Source organism: Ctenocephalides felis, unplaced genomic scaffold (genome assembly GCF_003426905.1).
Source record: "Ctenocephalides felis isolate EL2017-DRISC unplaced genomic scaffold, ASM342690v1 CF-g0.4_SCAFFOLD_03572, whole genome shotgun sequence".
Taxonomy (NCBI): Eukaryota; Metazoa; Arthropoda; class Insecta; order Siphonaptera; family Pulicidae; genus Ctenocephalides; species Ctenocephalides felis.
The window spans coordinates 23,020,892-23,043,437 of NW_020539726.1; the positions used below are offsets into that span (position 1 = coordinate 23,020,892).

Consider the following 22,546-nt stretch of genomic DNA (forward strand, 5'->3'; position numbering starts at 1 on the left):
TCTTAGGTGCTAATATTGCATATGAAATACAAACTATTTAAAATCATCTTTATATTGAAATTTAGAACAATAATAAATTTTACACTTTTATTAATCTTACTAGTTTTCGATATTTTAAGTTAGGTGAAATATATGTACCTAATCAATTCGTCTTGTTCATTATGAAAAAATAACTAATTTTTATGTAATTTTAAACTAATGTCAATTGAGATTATATTTTACTGATAACTAAAAGCCTCCCTTTTCCAAAAAAATATTTATTTAATTTTACAGTAATAAATATTTTTAAGTTTCTGGGATATGTAATTCAAGAACTATTTAAAACAAATAATCATGTTTTCTGATTATTTTCTTTACATTCCCGTAGGGTATGTTATTGTAATCGTCCCAAACACAAAAATGAAAATTTTTGCATATGTTTATGTTTCAGGACCTTCTGAACATTTTGGCATACGTTAGAAAAAATTGATGTATGTGTGTGTGTGCATGTGTGATGATACACACATGTCGACGTTTTCGGGAGCACTGCTCAACTGTTCTACCCTAATGAAAAATTTCTGGAATGAAAATAAACAAACAAAAAATCGTTTCAAACATCAAAGAAAGTGAAAATTCAAGTAATGTATCAAAATAAGAAAAATTTCTACAAATGCAATGTTTATTAGCGTGATTTTTTATTATAATTATATTTGTTTACTTGTAGTTTACTTTTACCTGTACCTTACATCTACATACATATATGTATGATACATACCAATAATAATATTATCATAAAGAAATTCGTTAAACCGTTTCGCATCTTTATTAGCTATTGGACATGATGGCACGTACACAATTGACTTACGCACGTGTGTTTTATTGAAGCTTTTTAAAAGTTACATATTGTTTATTCAGAGAAAGTTTTAACAACTGTGATTTTAATTTCTAAAATATCGTCGAACGCGAAAACAATTTGTTCTGTCAATTGAAAACGATATCGTCTTGAATAATCGAGAGCGAGAGATATTTTGGACGGATTCAGAAAAGACTTTCGTTCCATTGTTATAAATAATAATCGATAATGAAAATATGTGCGTATATTTAACTATTGATTTAAGTTATCGATTTGTTCGAAAATCAAAATAAAACATTGGGCTTTTGAGGTCAAACGAAACAAAAATTTGACTAAAGGTGTATGGCATCGTGCGTGGCATTCAAATATTTCATTTTTTTATATGTAAAAAATTATTGAAACTAATGGGGTGCATGGCATCGTGCCTTAAGGCAAATTGCTGGAACTTCCCGTACCGTAATTAAAAATCTTTATACGGAACCCAAAAAAATTACACAAAATGTGTACACATTATAAAAATCTTTTTAAAATAACTGATAATTTGATGTGCATGAGTCCATAACCGCTAGACCTGCCTTACCAAAAAATTAATCAGTTTTTTATCTTGTCAATACAAGTAAAATGTTTTTTGAATTATTGAAATCGGACGCTCCATTCTCTTAAAAACTGAGTTACCGTTTTTGGCACCTTTTGCCTTGTATCTTAGGAACGGCTAGACTTGCCACCGCCAAAAACTAATCAGCAAGTCTCCTTATCAATACGAATCGATTTTTTTTTTGAATTATTCGTATTGGTTAATCCGTGTTCACGAAATTGTCGACAAAAATTTTTATCCGCACACACACACACATCACACACATACACGCACACATACACACACACCCACATACATCCATTTTTTCTAAGGTATGCCAAAATGTTCAGAACCCTTTAAAACGTTAATATATATAAAAATTTTTCATTTTCGATTTTTTGCGATAACTATACTTGCCCTACGGGAAGTTAAAAGGCCGTTTTTTACCCGTGGAAACCCATGTAAGCCCTTTAGGCAAATTGCTGAAACTTTTCGTACAGTAATTTGTAATTTTTAAAAGCTCACAAAAGAAAAATTAGGTTTTTTTGCGAATGTTGAGTTTTTTGAACATTTTTAAAATTTTTGAAAACATTTAAAAAAGTTAAATATTGAAAAAAATTGACTATTTTGAAAATACTTATATTTTTGAAAACTTAGAAATTTTCTAAAAACTTTTTTGTAAAATATTTTTTTGTTTGAAAATGTTGAACTTTTTTGAAAGTTTTTGATACCCATTCATATCAATTGATTAAAATTATAAAATGTCAGAGTCTTTTCTATAGAAATAGAATGTTTTTTAAATAATTCAAATCACTAGGTATGTAAGCTAGATAAAATTTTGCGGGTAGAAAGGTCCATCACCGATATTTCAAAAACAAATAAAAAAAAGTTAAAAAAGTTAAAAGGTAAAGTTTGGTTTTCTCAATGAAAAGCTCAAACTCAAATTGGTGCTTTGTGCTTTGCCCTACACTATGTGATCAAAAATATCTAATTTTTGAAAAAAGTATGTGTTAAAATTTATTGGCAAAATTAAAATTAAAATTTATTGGCGTTATTTAAATTTTTCAGTATTTTTTTCTCTTAGTGAGATGTTATTACATCGAATATTTAATCATGCATATTAAATAAATGATTTGTTATTTACATTTTATTAACCAACTTCATATCAAAAATTTTGAAAATATAGAGCAAAAATAAACAAATGTGGAATATTATTGGAAGCATCTAATTTTTACCTACGGCAATTTTGATGAAATTCACGAATTTGTAATTCATAAAAACGGTAGGGTTGATAATGAAAAATACTAAAGTTATTAATTAAATTGTATTGTAAATGAATAATATATAAGTTAATAAAGTTTACGTCTTGGTAATTACGAATCTTAATGTTACATAATCTATATGTTTATATTTAGAGAAATCGGCGTTAAATATAAAATTAAATTGCTATCTCAATATTTTATGTGAATATATTCCTTATAGTAAAATCTCAGTTGACACATGCGCGTTTTTGATAATTATGACTAAATTTATTTAGCAACTATCCGTTAGAAATGCCTTGACAGGGAAATCGAATATTTGCAGAAGCAGTGTGCAATTTCTTTTATATTATATTTTACGTTTCATATATTTTTTATCTATATTATAGTATATAGAATGTATTATTTGTATCAATACTCTGTTTCTTATATTAAATCTTCATTAATTATTTGAGCCCTTGGGTTGATGCTAAAATATAGTCTGCAAATATGAATTCTCAATATACATTTCTTATTAGGGGTATAAAAAAGTTTATATCCTTAAGTATTTACATATATAGATATAATGTATAAGATTTCTCCCATCGATTATTGTATTTTAATAGGTTGTAAGATAATAGAAATCATGCTTATTATAATACAATTTGTTCATTTGTAAATCCATTTGCAAAGTCGAAATATATGAATGAATTATATTTAGTTCGATAGCTGGTAATGCTTTACCAATTCAATAAAAATTATATTGAGAGATATTACTTGTGGAATTGATTTGAAAGCAATCAATTCAATATAAATCAATAATTACTATAATATGAGCATAGTTATTTGATTATTATCTGTTCGGAACATTTGAAAATATTCCCACAAAAAATATTGAGAAACTTGAAAAAATAGATCCTAGAGTTATAGTGACAAAATCGTTCAGATTATTCATACTTCAAATTACTTTAAATCTTGTGACCTAATAATAGTATTTTACATATGAACTTACTTATACTATTTCTCTACAAATCTATTTAGCGAAATTGCACAAATTGTTTGAATTTAAATAAATCTATGTGAATTAAAATGTTATAATTTTTTCTAAATATTTTATCGAACAAAATAATGAAATATACAATTTGATAATGAAATATATCTCATGATTTTAATAAATGGTTCATGGTATACTCACGGAAATGAATTGTTTGTGTACTGCCAAACATTTAAAAAGAGAGAGTTTTCAAATGCAAATATGAATTATTTCAATGATATCACATCACCAGAGTTCAGAGAAACGATAGAGATATTTATCTGAATTTTGCAGATCTTACGAACTTTAATAATGGGATAATTTATTTTTATGAATCCAATCCAAAGATAGAAGATACAATATAAATTTTATAATACCGAAAATTAATTTTTTTGATACTTTTCTGCAAATTTCTTTGATACCACTTCTCTGCAAAATATGTGAATACATACGTATTTTCATATATGCATTTTTTTAAAAAATTAACTTAACTAAAGCTAATGTTAATAAGTTAAAAATTATGCTGTTCGAAATAAAATTTTATATAATATTAGAATTATGAATAATATACTCAGGCAGAGTATTACCTACATATCTTTTGAATAATTAATGCGAATATTTGAGATACAAATATAGTCTGATAGAAAATAGTTTGTTTATTACTTACACACATAATTATTTTTTAAATGTCAAAGTGTGAATTCTCAAAAAAAATGTAATTCAATTAATACTTTTTTAATATATTTTACAATTAGAATATTGATTTGAATTATTTTGACAATAAATTTTGTTTTTTTTTATGTAATATACTTTATTTCTAGGATTGCAATGTATTTCATTTACTCAGTTGTTTACATTTTCTTTTCTTTGAAATCTTTATTATACGTTTATAGTTATAATCAATCATGTGTTTATTAGAAGTAGTGTATTCATTTTTAATTCTTCATATAAATATTGCTGAATATAAAAACTAAAAGCGTTTTTGCTGCAATATCCCAGACGTAAAATTACTTAAGCTAATTAAATGGTGTAGGTAAATTGGGTAATTTGTAATTTACATCATGACTTTTGTTTTCATTTGCAATATCACCTTTACATAGATTTTATTTTATTCTTTCTTTGTTTGAGAGCTGTCTGGCAATTGTTAAAATTTTATCGGATTGAAATTCATTGTTTTCTTAGCTGTTAAACATTAATGGTTTTTGTTATTTTGTAGACGGGTATCTAGTCAACAATTTTGCTAAATAAATGCAAGATATTAAAAAACCTTTACGAGCTGTGTAAATATACATGTTATCTTTTTAACAGTTAGAAATACTTATTTTTTGTAAACTCTCTATTCTCCAACTCCTTAAATTAGTTATATCAACTTATATTAGTTATACAAGTATTTTTCAGTTATTTTCAAATGGGATTTTGATATGCAATAAAAAATCTTTTTTTGTAATTTCATGATAACCGAGGAAAACACCATGAGTTGAGATCTTTAATTTTTCTATTTATTTTTTCTTTTACATAATCATATTTTCACACCAATAGTCTTAGACTTTATTCAGTGAGACTATTTATTGATTTTTTAAGCAAATGAAATAGTTTCATTTTTATGTGTATTTATGTTTCATGAGTTTCTGAACATTTTGGCATACCTTAGAAAAAATGGATGTGTGTGTGCGTGCGTGTGTGTGTATACAATTGCGTGTGTTGTAATGTGCGGATACAATATTTTGTATTTGATGATTTTGGGAACATGGATCAACCAATTTGGATAATTACAGCCAACGTGTCGCGATTGTTTTGAAAATAAATTCAAAATTTCCAAAAGTATTAAAAAAAATCAAATTTTTCTAAAAGGCCCACTTTTTCAAAAAATTTAAAAATCTCAAAGATTGATTTTTTCAGAGTTCTAAAAAAATGAATCTTTTTTAAAATCTTTGCGTACCCAAAATAATCTTTTTTATTGCCTTAAGGCACGATGCTGTGCCTGAGTAAAATGATAACCATTTCTTGTTTATTATGTATGTTCATGTTTTAGTAGCGATTAGAATTCATTGTCGCTTTCGATGTTTTATGTCCATTGTTAGTTCTGTTTTAAGATTATTTCAAATGCGTTTAATGCTCTTTGTACTTTCAATTTTATAATGGCTAAAAGTGAAAATAATTCGTATTATCTTATTAGGCGACAAAACTTAACGCATCATATTCATTAAATTAACGTTAATAAGTTCTATGCTTAATGTGGAAAAGTGAACATTTTGAATTTATTTTAAGAAAAAATGTTTATATAAAATAAAATTATTTTTATTTAATTAACGTTAATAATATTAAACTGTTAAATACAAATAATAGAAATTCTTATAAAATTTATTATTATTACATAATAAAGAAAACTTTCATTAACAAATCAAATTATTATTTATTAAGTTATTGCAATCGTCTAAAAATCGAAATTGAAAATTTTATTTCTTCAAGTTTTAAAGGTTTCTGAGCATGTTGGCATATCTAAAAAAAAATTGATGTGTGTTTGCGCTTGTGTGTATGTGTGTATGGATACAATTTTTATCCACGTTTTCGGGCGCACGGATCAACCGATTTGGATGGTTCAAAGAACATTCGATTCCTATTGATAAGCAGATGTGCTGATTAATTTTTGTCGAAGGCGGGTCCAGTCGTTTCGGAGATACAAAGCAAAGAGTGCGGAAAATAGAAATCGAGAGAAAACGGAGTATCCGATTTGAATGATCTAGAAAACATTCAATTTGTAAAAACAAAGAGAAGTGGTGATTAGGTTTTGGCAAAGGCAGGTTCAGCAGTTACGGAAATAAGGAGCTAAAAGAGCAAAAAATTGCTGTTTTTGAGATAGTTTTTATATATGTCATAATATACTAAAAAATTAACTTGCAAATACACATATCATTTATAAGTGTTTTGAAATTTTCTAATTTTCTTCGGCATTTTAAAAAAAACTACTACTGATGAATTACTAGATGATTTTAGAAGAAGCGCAAGTATTCTTTTCTTGTCGATGACAAATGACCAAATTTGGATGAAAATGTTATTTTATTCGATAAATCAGAATATTGTAAGTCTGGAGTGTCTCTATCAATTGTGTCTTGCTCAGCCCTTTTAGAAGTTCAAAAATGCTCCAAAAGGTAATAGTCGAGTAACAGATGTATTTGTAGCCATGTATAAAAGGTCCAGCTTGGTAATCAGATCATTTATCATTACCTATAGCTAGTCTCCCAAATTACCTTCAGTAGCTTATTATAATTACAAATATTAGGTAGGGAAAGTGGCGAATATAGTCATTTTCTACAACTATTTGTAAATGAATTTTAACTATGGCTTAGAATTTAACCGGAGGCTTAGTTACAGACTATGGTTACAAAACTTATCTAAAGGTTTAGTTACCAACTATGGTTATAAAAATGAATTTGGTTTTATTCACCATCACGGGTAATTACATGTTTCAGAGAGTACTAAAATATTACTCTTTTGCATTGCGGATATAAGTATTTAATAGCAGTTTTGCCTCCGAAAGAAAAATTCTTAAACTCCAATATGCCACTATACCCATTGACATTTTAGTGCGTCAATGAGTTCCAAGTGAAAAATAAAACCTTTTTTAATTACCACAATTAAATTGCCAAATTAAACCTTAACGAATCACTAATTATACGTGTAAGTCTAATCTGCACCATCTACCTGTATTCTTATCTCTGCAGATTAAATTAGCATATTCACAAACTATTCATTTGCAGGTCATACATAAAGTTCATTCAATTTAACAGACATTGCAGTGTTATAAATTAACACTGTTAACAATTTAATACGCTTACGTATACGTTTAAAATCACATATATCAAAGTGGTTCAAGATCAACTGGGATGATGAGAATAGGATGATACCATAAGATTCTCATTAATAATGCGAGGACGTACTTATATAGAAAGAGGCAAATGGCCAAGGTTAAAAAAACATATACAAACTTAGTAATCAGTCTTACTTTCTGTGCGGTTTTGTGTCTGGCAATCAGTTACGTTAGACGTACCAGACAATGAATGAAGCCACAATAATTAAATGTGAAAATATCTTTTTATATTCATAATTGGTGTACAACAAGTAGCAACTGAGAAACGGTATCATAAATTGACATTTTTTTAGTTCCGTATACAACAAATACCAACTGAGCAAATGGGTATCATAATTTGACATGATATGTAGTTCCGTAACCAAAAAGTTACACTTTTGGAAGTATTATCATCGACCAGGTCTTTCCAATATTTGCATACTCGGTTTATTCATGTTTACATCGATATGAATTTATTATTCATCTAATGGGGTGCATGGCATCGTAAACTACCCGCACCGTAATTAAAAATCTTGGTACGGAACCCAAAGAAATTTCCACAAAATGTGTACACATTATAAAAACCTCTATAAAATATCTGATAATTTGATGTGCATAAGTCCAAGAAACATTTTTTTAACTTATTTTCATTGAGAGTCCATAACCGCTGGACCTGCCGTCCCAAAAATTTAATCAGTTTTTTATCTTGTCAATACAAGTAAAATTATTTTTGAATTATTAAAATCGAATGCCCGGTTCTCTTAAAAAATGAGTTACCATTTTTGGCACTTTATGCACCGTATCTTTGGAACGGATAGACCTGCCTCCGCCAATAACTAATCAGTACGTTTCCTTGTCAATACGAATCGAATGTTATTTGAATTATCCAAATCGGTTATTCCATACTGTCGAAATTGTCGAGAAAATTGTTTGAAGCATATAAATAAATTTCAAAATTAAAAATCTTGGTACGGAATCCAATAAAGTTTACACAAAATGTGTACACATTATGAAAATTTCTATAAAATATCTGAGAAGTTGATGTGCATATGTCTGGTTATTTTTGGCCGCCAAAAGACATTTTTTTAACTTATTTTTTAGTGAGAGTCCATAACCGCTGGACCTGCCTTCCCAAAAATTCAATCAGTTTTTTATCTTGTCAATACAAGTAAAATGTTTTTTGAATTATTCATATCGGTTGATCCGCATTCCTGAAACCTTCAACGAAAATTTGTATCCGCACACACACACACATAAATCCATTTTTTCTAATATATGCCAAAATGCTCAGAAATCTTTGAGACGTAAAGATATGTAAAAATTTTCATTTTCGTTTTTTTGCGATTACTATAACTTGTCCTGCGGGAAGTTAAATATTGATTAGAAAAATCTGTTTGGATTTATTTAGGTATACTATCAATATATTTTATAATTTAAACATAAAATAATATTTTTGAAGGTATAATTTATGCAAGATTCATCCAGCTTGAAATAATTAAAAGAATTTATTATAATTTTATTCAAAACTAGGATTGTGATCTTATGTTTATTTTAAATTTAACAAACTATATATACTTTAATTTTTCACATGCTGAGCTGACAGCTGTAATATATTTCTTATATTTTTTATGAAGCCTATTTAGTAATACATTATATCTGGTCCTTCGAGCTAATTAAAGTATCTGTATTGTTACCTACAATTATTTCCTATAATTATTCCCTTTTACAATATACATTACGCCGAGCCTCTACGTTTTTTGGTCCTTCGGGCCGGATTTGACCTTCAGTGAAACTAACTAAAACTTATTATACTAATAGACTAGCTAAAGTCTTGAGTTTTTTTAATTATACTATATTTTTTATAATTGTCTTAAAATTGGCATCAAGTAAAAATTTAAGAATAAAACAGGGTTACAAAATACAAAATAACCTGTCCATTGATAGCAACTTTGAAATAGACCAAAATTATTGTCGAATAATGTCCATTTTAATCTGGCTCTGATTTCTGGAAAAGTTCTGTGATAAGTTCGGTGATCTTAGAAGCAGCGTTTGTACTTGTCAGAAAAGTTAATATTTTATCGTTAACTACTGATATCTGATATTGGCGTCTTTATAGATGAACCAATTTGGAACATACTTTGCTCATTCGAGAAAAATTCTAGGTAATATAGTATAGTAAGCATACCTTATTGAACATATAGTTCTAATCGCTATTCAAAAAAACTTGTGTAAAATTTGAACCTTTATAGAATGTTTTTATTTTCTGATTTGAACCTAGTTTTTCGATAATTTTAATTTATTTAAGTTGCAGTATTAAAAAAAACCTAATAATTTATTCAAAAAAATAAAGAAATTATAATAATATTTTTTTCGTATTTAAGTTTAGATATAACATTGGAATGCATTTATTAATTTTTTTTGTATCGATCTTCAACTTCTACATTTATACTTGTCAATAAAAATTGCAAAAAATTAAGGTGACAAAAAATTCATATCAAACTTTTAAATTTCAATTACGATTATTAAGAATAAAATCTCGAGGTCGTGATATTGAATGTTTATAACTTTAGATAGTGCAGAAAATTTGTGTCTTCATTTACAGTAGAACTACTTCATCACGAATCATCATGCAGTAAATGATTCAAGGACATATTATTTTTAAATTTGAAATGTAAGTTATAGAAAGATACTTTCTCTAAACGCTGATTATAATTGAAATCTTTTTCCCATATGCGTAGTTCTTTGATAAGTTGCAGGAAATGAAATCTATGAAGGAAAAGGAAAACTGATTTTTGAAAGATTTTCTAATATTAGGGTCAGTTAAATTAATTTCTAATCTAAAAGACCAGTTCTCGGATAAATTCGCACTATTTTCTATATTTCGGTAAAGCTAGCAAAAACTAATATAGTTTTTATTGAGCATGTTTGGATATGTTTAATTTTCATTTTTAAAGAAGTTTGTATCCTCAAATATTAATATATGTTTATTAACTTTGTTATTTCAACATGTTATGTCATTCTAAATCGGTTGGGACGAAACTAGAAATGACTTGTTGATGTTCACTTTTCGTCCACATTTTCTCAAAAACCTATTGCAACTATTTTAAGAAGTGATTCAATAATGACTGAAAGCTTGAAATAACCACAATTTTAAAAATTGTTGAATTAAATTCTTATTAGTTAAGTCGATTTACACATATCTGGAAGCTCATAAAACTTGCATTAAGTCAAAATGTTACTTACACCTAGTAAAGATACTTTTATATTTAACATTTTGTTTAATAGCAGGATATTAAAAGCTTAACCGAGAGGATGCCTACATTTTTCTCAGACTTAATTGGTTTGGTTAAATTTTTACAGTTATCTTCTCATTTACCAAAACAAAATTATATAATTAAAATAATTTAATAACTCAAATCAATATAACCTTTAACGGTAATGATGAGAAAGATTCATCAGATGATGCAACAGTTATTAACACATAATTACACCAGCTTATAATATTTAACAAAGTTTAGAACGTGTTCGAATAATTTTCTCTTTCGTATATATTTGATGGTATTCAAAACGTAATTTTATCAAAACTCGGTCTTCATAGGCCCTCTCATGTCTTTTAAAGTTCAAAGAAGCCCAGGGGCCATGTTGGGTCACGAATATTTTTGCAAAATGGTAAAAACAAATAGCAATGTCTAAACTTATAGAGAATTATCTTCATGAAAAAATATTGTACCACTAATAATTAGAAAATTAAGATTGTTAGTGATGTGTAGAAAATTGCTTATGGTACGTTTTGAAGGTATCTGAACATTTTGGCATACCTCAGAAAAAATGGATGTTTGTGTGAGTGTGGGTTTTGTGTGTCCGCACTTTTTCGTTCACGTTTTCGGGCGCACGGATCAATCGCTTTGAATTGTTCAGAAAACATTCGATTCCAAGTGTTGATGAGTTTTTGGCAAAGGCAGATCCAGCCGTTATGGAGATAAAGAGCATAGAGTGCAAAAAATAGAAATAGAGAACGGAGCATCCGATTTGAGTGATCTAAAAAACATTTAATTTGTAATGATTGGGAGAAGTAGTGATTAGTTTTTGGCAAAGGCAGGTCCAACCATTCAGAAGATACAGAGCTAAGTGTACAAAAACTGGCAGTTTTTGAGAGAAATAAGCATCTGATTTGAATGATTCAAAAAACTTTCTGCTTGTTGACAAAATAATTGCTTTTGAAAAAATAAATTATTTCAATTTTTTTTTATTTATTTATTTTTTTTTGAATATCGAAAATAATTCAGATTTCAATTATGATTCTGGTTAAAGTTCCAAAGCTCACTTATATACTTTAAGTAAATAATTTTAATTTTATAATTCAGTTTATATAATTCTTATGAATATTAAACGATATTACAACATTTATAATAATCTGTTTGAAAACATTTAATATTCCTTGAACATTTTGACGGTACGGGAATTTCCAGCAATTTTCCTTAAAGCACGATGCCATACACTACTAGTTTATTATTTGTTTCTCATTCATGTGTATATATCAACAATATAAAAATATTTTTTCTGTTTCTCTATAGATAGATTGATATGTGGACATTTATTGATATATTTTTAACAGCAATCAGAATTTAACGAGTCCTATCATTTGTTGTGCTAAATTTCTTAAACTACGTTTATTTTTTATACATGGAAACTCAATTGGTTGCTCTAATACTATGCGATGAGATTTATTAACACAATTTATGTAATACTGATAAATTTAGAGTTATGCGACAATACCACAAAAGAAGAATTTTCACTTGGAAACCGAGATACTTGTCTCGGACAGCCTGATGTCAAGCAGCAGTGACGTCGTTTTTCACTAACAAACATAGTTAGTAATACTTTGCTTGTTATTGAAAAACGATGTCACTGCTGCTTGACATCAGGCTGTCCGAGACAGGTATCTAACGTGGTATCTCTGATTTGAAGTCAATATCATCCTCTAGGCACGGAAATGTGCCAATATATTAACTTGAAATTGGGATAGATTTTGTGTTAGTAAACTTTGTTTAAATTCATTAGTCCAAGTGATTGTTATATAATATAAATATTTTGAAAGAATATGATGTATGTATGTGCCTATTTTTACCTACACAATTTCTAGATATATATAGATATATTAAAATGTATAATATTTTACTAACTGTAAATGCCAATTGTTGACAATGTATCAAATATCACCAAAAGCACTGGAAACTGCGTTTTAATTTATATTAAAAAAAATTGATAAGTATGGTAAATTTTTACTAGCAATACTGTTCCAGTAATTGATTTATTGATATTAAAATGAACTACGTTTATGTTTTTGGTAATAGAGAAAAGCCATTTAAAATTTATGTGCAATTAATATTGATTAGATTATGCATATAGTATTGGTTTTATTTTGACCCGGAAGAAATGTATTTCTTGCATGACTGAGTATAATTTAATATGTATACAAAAATATATCACAAAAACTTCTCTACTCAAAATTATAATAACAAATTCAAACTTTTACATAAAATAAAAATGTTGAATATAAAAATAATAAAATCTAGCTTAAAAAAATTTCTTAGTGCTAACGATTTATACAGTTCCATTGCAGTGCAATTTTGGATGCCAATGTCAGTTGGTCTTGGTCCTTTCAAAATTTCGACAAACCTTAATGTAATATATTAATAAATAAATTTCTCATTAAATCTTGAACATTAATGTGAATATTATATATTAATAATATATTTTTCATTTATATTACAGGAACTTCGACTGAATTTACTGGGATTATCATTAATGATATGCTTTTACTTGTTATATGTTATGTCAATATTAACAACTTCGTTGCACGAAAATGAGGTTTTTACATTTTTTATTAAAGTGATAATACATCGTTTGCTGATAATTTTCAGCTTTATTTGGGAATTACAACTTTGAGCACTTTTTACTTCCTAACAGTATTAAAGAGGTAAGGAAGGACGGAAAATACTGGCACATTTTAATAAATATCAAAACTTCATTAACTTCCCGTAGTAATGAGCTGAAAATCTGAAAAAATGGGAAAATGTCAACACATCATCAACAAAAATTTTACTAAGAATTATTAACTTCCCGAAGGAGAAGTTTATGTTTTCATCAAAAAACCCGATTCGCTAATTTTATGTTTTCTCGACGTTTCAAGCCATTCTGAATCGAATGAGACCAAATTTGGAAAAAGTATGTGTGTGTGTGTGTGTGTGTGTGTGTGTGTGTGTGTGTGTGTGTGTGTGTGTATGTGAACAGATTTTTTGCCGTAAATCGACGTTTTCTCGAAAACGGCTGGGTCGATTTCAAAAATTTAAAAGCCATTCGATGTATCTCGACGAGAACTATTGTTTGTCAGTTTTGTGCGACGATCGGCCAAGCCGTTTCTTCATAAATGGCAGAAAAGTGAAAAATTTTCGTCTACGTTTTAGCCCGCAATTCTGAATCGATTTTGAAAATTCAAAAACCGTTCGAAAGATATTGGTTGGGAATCGTGCTGATTAGTTTTTGGTAGAGATCGGCCGGGCCGTTTTCTTGTAATAAAGTTTTTAAAAAAAAAATTTCGACGATTTTTATGATTATTTTTTTGACGATAGATACCATAGTCTTCTAGATCATACTAAAATATTACGGCCCTACGACAACTGGTTCAGCTTTAAAAATTCGTCAAAGTTTGCAAAAATCAGTATGGTCTTTTTGGCATTTGTCAAAATTAGACTTTTGATCGACGTTTTCTCAAAAACGCCTGAACCGATTTTAGAAATTTAAAAGCCATTTGATGTATTTCGGTGAGGACTATCGTTTGTCAGTTTTGTGCAACGATCTGCCAAGCCGTTTCTTTGTAATTTGAAAAAAACTTTTCGTCCACATTTAAGCTCATCCTACCGAACGATTTTAAAAAATCAAAAACTGTTTGAAAGATATTAGTTGGGAATGATACTGATTAATTTTAGGTGAAAATCTACCGAGCCGTTTTCTTGTAATTAACTGTTGAAAAAAAGTGTTAAATTTTCGTCGACATTTAAGCTCATCCTACCGAACCGATTTTAAAATATCAAAAACTGTTCGAAAGATATTAGTTGGGAATGATACTGATTAATTTTAGGTGAAAATCTACCGAGCCGTTTTCTTGTAATTAACTGTTGAAAAAAAGTGTTAAATTTTCGTCGACATTTAAGCTCATCCTACCGAACCGATTTTAAAATATCAAAAACTGTTCGAAAGATATTAGTTGGGAATGATACTGATTAATTTTAGGTGAAAATCTACCGAGCCGTTTTCATGTAATTAAATGTTGAAAAAAAGTGTTAAATTTTCGTCGACATTTAAGCTCATCCTACCGAACCGATTTTAAAATATCGAAAACTGTTCGAAAGATATTAGTTGGGAATGATACTGATTAATTTTAGGTGAAAATCTACCGAGCCGTTTTCTTGTAATTAACTGTTGAAAAAAAGTGTTAAATTTTCGTCGACATTTAAGCTCATCCTACCGAACCGATTTTAAAATATCAAAAACTGTTCGAAAGATATTAGTTGGGAATGATACTGATTAATTTTAGGTGAAAATCTACCGAGCCGTTTTCTTGTAATTAACTGTTGAAAAAAAGTGTTAAATTTTCGTCGACATTTAAGCTCATCCTACCGAACCGATTTTAAAATATCAAAAACTGTTAGAAAGATATTAGTTGGGAATGATACTGATTAATTTTAGGTGAAAATCTACCGAGCCGTTTTCTTGTAATTAACTGTTGAAAAAAAGTGTTTAAATTTTCGTCGACATTTAAGCTCATCCTACCGAACCGATTTTAAAATATCGAAAACTGTTCGAAAGATATTAGTTGGGAATGATACTGATTAATTTTAGGTGAAAATCTACCGAGCCGTTTTCTTGTAATTAACTGTTGAAAAAAAAATTTAAGCCGATTTTCATGGAAATTTTTTTGGCGATATACATCATGGTCTTACTGTAATATTATGGCCTAACGACAAGTAGTTTAATTTTAAAAATTCGTCAAATTTTGCTAAAATTATTATCGATTTTTAAAAAGTAGGATTAATGAAGTATATTATTTACACATTTTTCTTTGATTAAGTCGATTATTTACACATTTCGGGAAGTTCATGTAACTTGCCTCAAGGCTAAATACCAAACCAACTAGTTTTTTATTACAATTATTAGAACACAATAATTACAATATATTGAGCCAAGTATATTTCGTTTATTTAATATAGTTCCTTATTGGTTTCAGAAAAAAGCTACTGGATGGTCTCAAATTACTGAAGGATCTTGATCTGGATTTTATGAGAATCGGACTTTCTTTGACAGAGACTTATAATAAAACACGAAAACTCAGTATATTTTTTGCAATTGTAATCATTTGGATGTATTCTTCTTATATATTCACTACGCAGATAATAGTTCGATTATATGGAATTTATCCTCGAGCATCATTATGGTTTTCCTTTGTTTTTCCCAATATTGTCAGTACAATGATTATATTGCAGTTTTCATTTTATGTATATATTTTAACTTTGAGGATGGGACTTATTAAAACACTAATAAATAATTTGGAAATCATATCAACTTCTGCTTGGCTAGATGGCGATGAAAAAAGGCATACTATGAAACAGAAAAAATATGCAACTATAATAGATGTTATTGGAAAATTGCACGAAAAATTATGCGAAATTGTAGATCATATAAATGCATATTTCAACAACCAAATGCTAGTATTGTGTTTGGATGCTTTTGTGATGATTGTATTTTTTGCATATTATAGCTTGATTTCCATAATGGACTATGAAGCTGATTTAGCAAAATATATTGGAGTAATGACTTTTTTTCTTTGTCCTTTCATTGCCAATATCTGCCAGATGATTTGTCTTGTGGTATTTTGTGCACAGTTTTATAATGAAGTAAGTATAAAAGTTGTACAAAATATTATTTTCCTAATTATATCTCTAGTCATAGGAACAATTTGATTTACATTCCTGAAGAATTTATTATATTATATTATATTAAATTGTATACAATTTTTTTTGGGGAACAAAATTTTGGGGATTTTTTTTTTTTGAGAAAATTTTGGGAAAAATTTTTGGGAAATAATTTTGTTGGAATAAAATTTGGGGCAATTTGTTTTTTCCAAAAGTTTTTCCCAAAAAATTTATTTCCCAAAATTTTTTCCAAAAACATTTTTTACCAATTTTTTTTCCAAAATTTGTTTGCTTAAAATTTTCTATAATTTATAATATTTGGTTGCAAAGTATTGTATAATTGTCCTTATAATAATTTACGTAAAATGAAAACAAAATTTTCAATTGATTTAAATGTTATTCATTTAAAAATTAACCTTTTTATGTAATTTAGTGATTTTGTTGTAATATTTCAGATTACAAATTGTCACAAAAAGCTGCTGGTTTTAATAAATGAATCTGAAAAAAGATGCACCAAATTAAGAGTAAGTTCTAGTTATGTGCAAATATATTTTTATATTATGAATTAAAGTGCAGAAATTTATTATATTATGTTTATATTATCTTTTCAAAATTTATTTTAGCTAAGCCAATTATCAATCCAAATAATTATTCGGAGTCCAAAATTTAGTGCTGGTGGTGTATTCATTTTAAAACCAACTTTATTACGATCGGTATGAAATTTATTATTGTATAAATCAGTATAAAATATATCGAATTATATTAATTTCCAGATGGTTGCATCGAGTTCTATATATTTAATAATATTGTTCCAATTCTCGAATCCTGTACATTGCATATTCGATTATAAAAATTAATTTATTTTAACTATTTATTTATAAAAGTTATGTTCATATTTGTTAAATTGAATTATTTTTTTATTATTCACAAATAAAATCATAATTATAAATAATGCATAGCTTATGTATATACCAACTTAAATCGAATCTTTATTTGTGTGAATCGTTATATATTGAATTAATTTTCTAATATAAACTTAGGAATTTTTTTATTTTTTTAATAGTGAATATAGTGTATAATAAATATATATATATATATATATATATATTGTTTTATTTGTATAAAAATGTATTAAATTGTATGCGATCGATAAAACTTTTGTACAAATACGCATAATAAACATACATACCTCAATCCGTTGTATAATTAAATTTACTTGTGATTTTATCTAGTAGATTGTGTTAGCTTTCTATATATCAATATATATTATTTCAATTCATAGAAATTTTTTTTATAATAAATATCCATATTATTACTTAGAAGTTACGTTTCTCTAATAGTGTTACAATTTTGCTATTATTGAATCATTTCTTTGTTTAAAACACATTACAATGAAAATATTAAAATTGAAAAATTATTTAAAAGAATTGAAGATGACGTTTGAACCAACAGATTTTCATAAATCGATTTTACCAGTATTTATTATATCATTTGCATCAGGATTGTCACCTTTTCGAATCACTGGAACTGCAGGTTATCAGGTATGATAAACTAATAACTAATAACAATCTAATTTCTTCTCATATAATTTTAATTATTTTTTCATTTATATGTAAAAAAAAAAAACTATGAATGTGTGTATTTTAGAAATTTAGTATTTGATTATTTTAATGTGATAAGTTTTATTTCAATTACAGGAATTCCACGTAACCCAACTCGGAATCTTCCTAACTACTATCCAGTTGTTTTTATACGGGGTATGTTTAATACAAGTGGTTATAGAATCCTGGAGTATGGTGTCATTTTTTTATGAGAGTGAAATATCAAAATTTGGGGACAATTTCCAACTTTTGGTTGGTTTCATATCAATGATTTTGATGTTTGCTGCCAGTTTGTTGAGAAGGTAAGAAAATTGTAGTCTCACATGCAACTTTTTTCTATAAACTTGAGTAACAGTACTGGAGAAAGAAGAAGTTTATGTTTTTGCCAAAAAAATCCGATTTGATAATTTTAAAAATTTCTGCGCTGATATTTTCAAAAACAGTTGCACCAATTTTAACTCTTTCCCGTACCATTTAGCTCTATAAAACTTGGATCCTAGAGTTGTGGGATTAATTTTTGGGTAAAAATTTTTGTCACGAGCCAAAGTCAAAGCTAGTCAAAGCATACTAAATAAGGAATCGAATTTGTCAGTTTCACACAAAATCGGTCCAGCTTTTTTTAATAATTAGCAGTTAAGTGAATAATTCTTCATCTACTCTTTTGCCAAAAATCCTGTACCGATTTTGCCAATCTTGCTCATCCAAAATTTCGATTCTAACGAAAATTTGCATAGTTATAATATAAAATATTATAGTCCTAAGATAAGTAATTTGATTACAAAAATTCATTAAAGCTTGGAAGAATTACAATTTGTCTTCAAATGAAACTATTTAGAACTTTATTTGGCGATATATCACGGTCTTGTAGAACATACTGAAATATTACGGCCTTACATCAAGTAGTTTAAGTTTAAAAATTCATCAAAGTTTGAGAAAATGAGTAGTTTTTTTACGTTTGTTCAAATTAAAATTAGACGATTTACTTGGTATAGCGATAGAGTACTTTGTCTTAATGAACATACTAAACCATTAAAGTCCTACGGAACTTGGTTCAATTACAAAAATTATTGATTTTTAAAAATTTGCTTTTAGAAGATACACTCCGAGTTAACGTGTTCGTTCTTTTTCAATTATGTGTAATAAATCCACTCGGAATACTTTTAATCAATCATGCATAAATTTATTTTTTATTGATTATGTTGATTATTTGTAAATATCGGAAAGTTCATGTAACTTGCCTCAAGGCATAATACCAATACCAACTAGCTTAAATATATATTATATTTGTTACAGACAAGAACTAACCGAAGGATTCCGCATCCTGAACAAGATCGACTTGGAACTCATAAAAATAGGTTTTGATATGAAACCTATCTACATCAAAACACGAAAAGTTTCAATTTATTCAATTATATTTTTATTCGTAATGTATTCATTTTATATCACGTGCAGTAGCATTTTTCTATCAGTTTACAACATGTATCCTCATATAGCAATATGGTGGGCATATGTGATACCAAATTTGATGTTATCCTTCGTAGTCCTGCAGTTTGTCATGTCGATGTATGTGATAACTGATAGATTGATCTGTTATAATAAATTGTTGAAGGAACTCGAAGAATTTGATAATATTCCTTGGATAAATGCACATCCAAACAAGTTATACACAGTTGCAGCTAATGGAAATGTTTCTTTGTGCCAGCGTTATAAAAAACGTTATGTCATTTTGGATTCAATAGGAAAAATACATGATGCAATATGTGATGCTGCCGACTACTTAGATAGATTCTTCTCAATACAGATGTTGGTTACATGTGCAGTTTCTTTTCTACTAATTATTTTTGGGATTTACTACACGTTAATATCATTCAGCAGTGATGATTCGGATGTTTGGCACTATTTTGGAGTAATTATGTTCTTTTCGAGCCAAACTAGCTCTTATTTGTTCCAAATTGTTGCTTGCGTGAATATGTGCACGCTTCTGAATGATGAGGTAATAAATAAATGACTAATTCCGGTAAAATTTAGGCAAAAAAATTACATCTTATCTCGTAATCAAATATTTTTTTAAAACTTTTAATTTTAAACAAAAAAGTTTTTTTTTTTTGCTTATAATACTTTGGTACAATACAATTTTTACTTAAAATTAGTTTCTGTATTGCCAGTATAAATACAGGGTGCGACATCAATATGTAGTTAATGGAAAGAGCAAAGTTTTGTTTGCCCAATTAAGGCTTTGAATTTGATAAAAAAAAAAGTTTATCAAAATTCATTGAAATTTGTTCAAGTTATACATCATTTCCATTGGCCACATATAAATGGCGCATTTGGTTTAATCTCATGACTATTTTCATTGCAGGCAAAATCGTCTGATGTGCTAATATTAAAACTGCTAAATAATAGCGGAGAACAAGAAATAAAAATGAGGGTAAAAATAAATTTAATAAAATTAGTAAAAAATGCTTTTTTTATTTAACACGTTAATCGCCATAATATCCGAATTAATTATCGATTATTAATTTTCGATAATATCCGAAAAATTTTCACCTGGGCTATGGTAACTTTATTAGATAATATAGTTACAAATGTTTCAAGAAAACTTAGTGTATCAAAAAGAAAAAGATTTTTTTTGCTAAAATTCCTGAAATCAACTATTTATTAAGTCACACTTATATGACTGACATGACCCTATATTAAAACTTTGTTTTCTCCTTCTACCAATTCGCTAAACTGCATATGTGTCTGACATGGATCAGCGTCAGATACATATGGCTGACATGGTGACTAACGTGTTAATTTATATTGATTCATATATTAAGAAATATTAGATCTCGTACTAAAATTTATACCCGAGATATATATTTTTGCCTGCTTGATTTAATTTAATTTTTATATTAAGAAATATTATAGTACAAGTTTATAAAGACTTTGTGATTTGATTCCGGAAACTTTTTATTATTATGTAAATTGATTATCTAGAAGTGCAAGCAACTAAGATTCTTTTCGTATTTTCCTATGTACAATAAAACAAAAAAATTAAACTTTTATTTAAGTTCTATTTTGAAAAAATCATTGAATACAATCAATGCAGACACCAAATTTATAATTTTGAACGTTATTAGGTCTACTGATATGGTAGCAGTATTATGCATATATCAATATATCAATTAAAAGTTAAAGAAAAAAATGCAATATATCATATTATAATTTACCTTGGTGTGTATCAATTATATAATATCAAATATATTTATATTATTTTCAGTTAAGTCAAATTTCGATGCAAATGATGAATAGAAAACCATGTTTTACAGCCTGGCAACTTTTTACTATTGAACGCTCCCTTTTGAGTTCAGTAAGTATTGTCAATATCAATCACTTAAATTGGAAATTAATAATTTTATTACATAAATTTAAAATTATTATCAATCACTTAAATACGAAATTTAAAATTATTGATTTTATCTCTACATTTTTAATTTAATTTAATTATGCAGATAGCTGGTGCTGGATCCACATATTTAATAATACTTTTCCAGTTCTCATTTCCTGTGAAATGCATTGTTGAATCACCAAGAAGTAAGATTAAAATGATATTTAATTTGTTTGTTTCACAATTATTAATTTATTTAATTTATTTCAGATAGTACTTAAAACTGTACATACAATTTTGAAAAAAAAAAGTTTATTGGTGTTGCATGTTGTCAAAATGCTCCAATTGAAATTAAGTTGTAACTTGCTCAGTAAATTTAGTCAATATTAAATCAAATCAAATCATTGATATCCTATCAATTTTTATTAACATATTTTTATAACGGTTCAGATTAATACACCTGGTCCAAAAAATGTCAGATGCTAAAAATAATATTTGAATTATAGTTTTTAAATTAATTTTAAACTAACATTATTTATTGAACGTTCATGGATAGTAGAGTGTTTTTATCATAAATTTACTTTGAACAATTATTAGCAATTATTAGCATAATTTATTGTATAAATTATTGAATATATTGATATATATTGTATAAATTATTGAATATATTGCATACATTGTAATAATTGCACAAAATAATATATTAGTTGAAATACCCAAAGTTGACTCTGTGTTTTCAAAAAGTTAAAATGGTACTGTAAAATTTTATTTATGAATTATCCTAAAAATTTACAAGTGAAAAATGCAACTTTAGTTAATATTAGAAAAGAAGAACAATAGATCTTAATTTTAGTATGGCTTTGTAAAAAACTTAAGTTAAACTAGCGGTGTATGGCATCGTGCCTTAAGGCAAATTGCTGGAACTTCCCGTACCGTAACGAAATGTTCGAGAAATATGAAATGTTTTCAAACAGATTATTATAAATACTGTAACATAGTCTAATATTTATAAGAATTATATAAACTGAATTGAAAAGTAAAAACTATTTATTTAAAGTATATAAATGAACTTTATAACA

At 27.3% G+C, this 22,546-nt stretch overlaps 1 protein-coding gene across 1 annotated transcript; it reads left to right on the top strand.

The window, feature by feature from the left end:
- The first annotated feature begins 13,442 nt into the window (after positions 1-13,442).
- On the top strand, positions 13,443-21,748 carry LOC113388224. Its single transcript, XM_026625623.1, has 9 exons — positions 13,443-13,504; positions 15,812-16,478; positions 16,952-17,020; positions 17,120-17,209; positions 18,194-18,399; positions 19,550-19,904; positions 21,360-21,449; positions 21,592-21,673; positions 21,738-21,748. Exons 2-9 carry the CDS (start codon positions 15,864-15,866, stop codon positions 21,746-21,748), a joined length of 1,518 nt encoding a protein of 505 aa, XP_026481408.1. The 5' UTR covers positions 13,443-13,504; positions 15,812-15,863.
- Positions 21,749-22,546: the final 798 nt, after the last annotated feature.

What these genes read in the sequence shown, in the direction of transcription:
- LOC113388224 (XM_026625623.1), top strand. Translation starts at nt 15,864, where the DNA reads ATGAGAATCGGACTTTCTTTGACAGAGACTTATAATAAAACACGAAAA. An exon ending in GTGCACAGTTTTATAATGAA is followed by an intron (nt 16,479 to 16,951) that starts GTAAGTATAAAA and finishes GTAATATTTCAG; the next exon opens with ATTACAAATTGTCACAAAAA. An exon ending in AACCAACTTTATTACGATCG is followed by an intron (nt 17,210 to 18,193) that starts GTATGAAATTTA and finishes TTTCAATTACAG; the next exon opens with GAATTCCACGTAACCCAACT.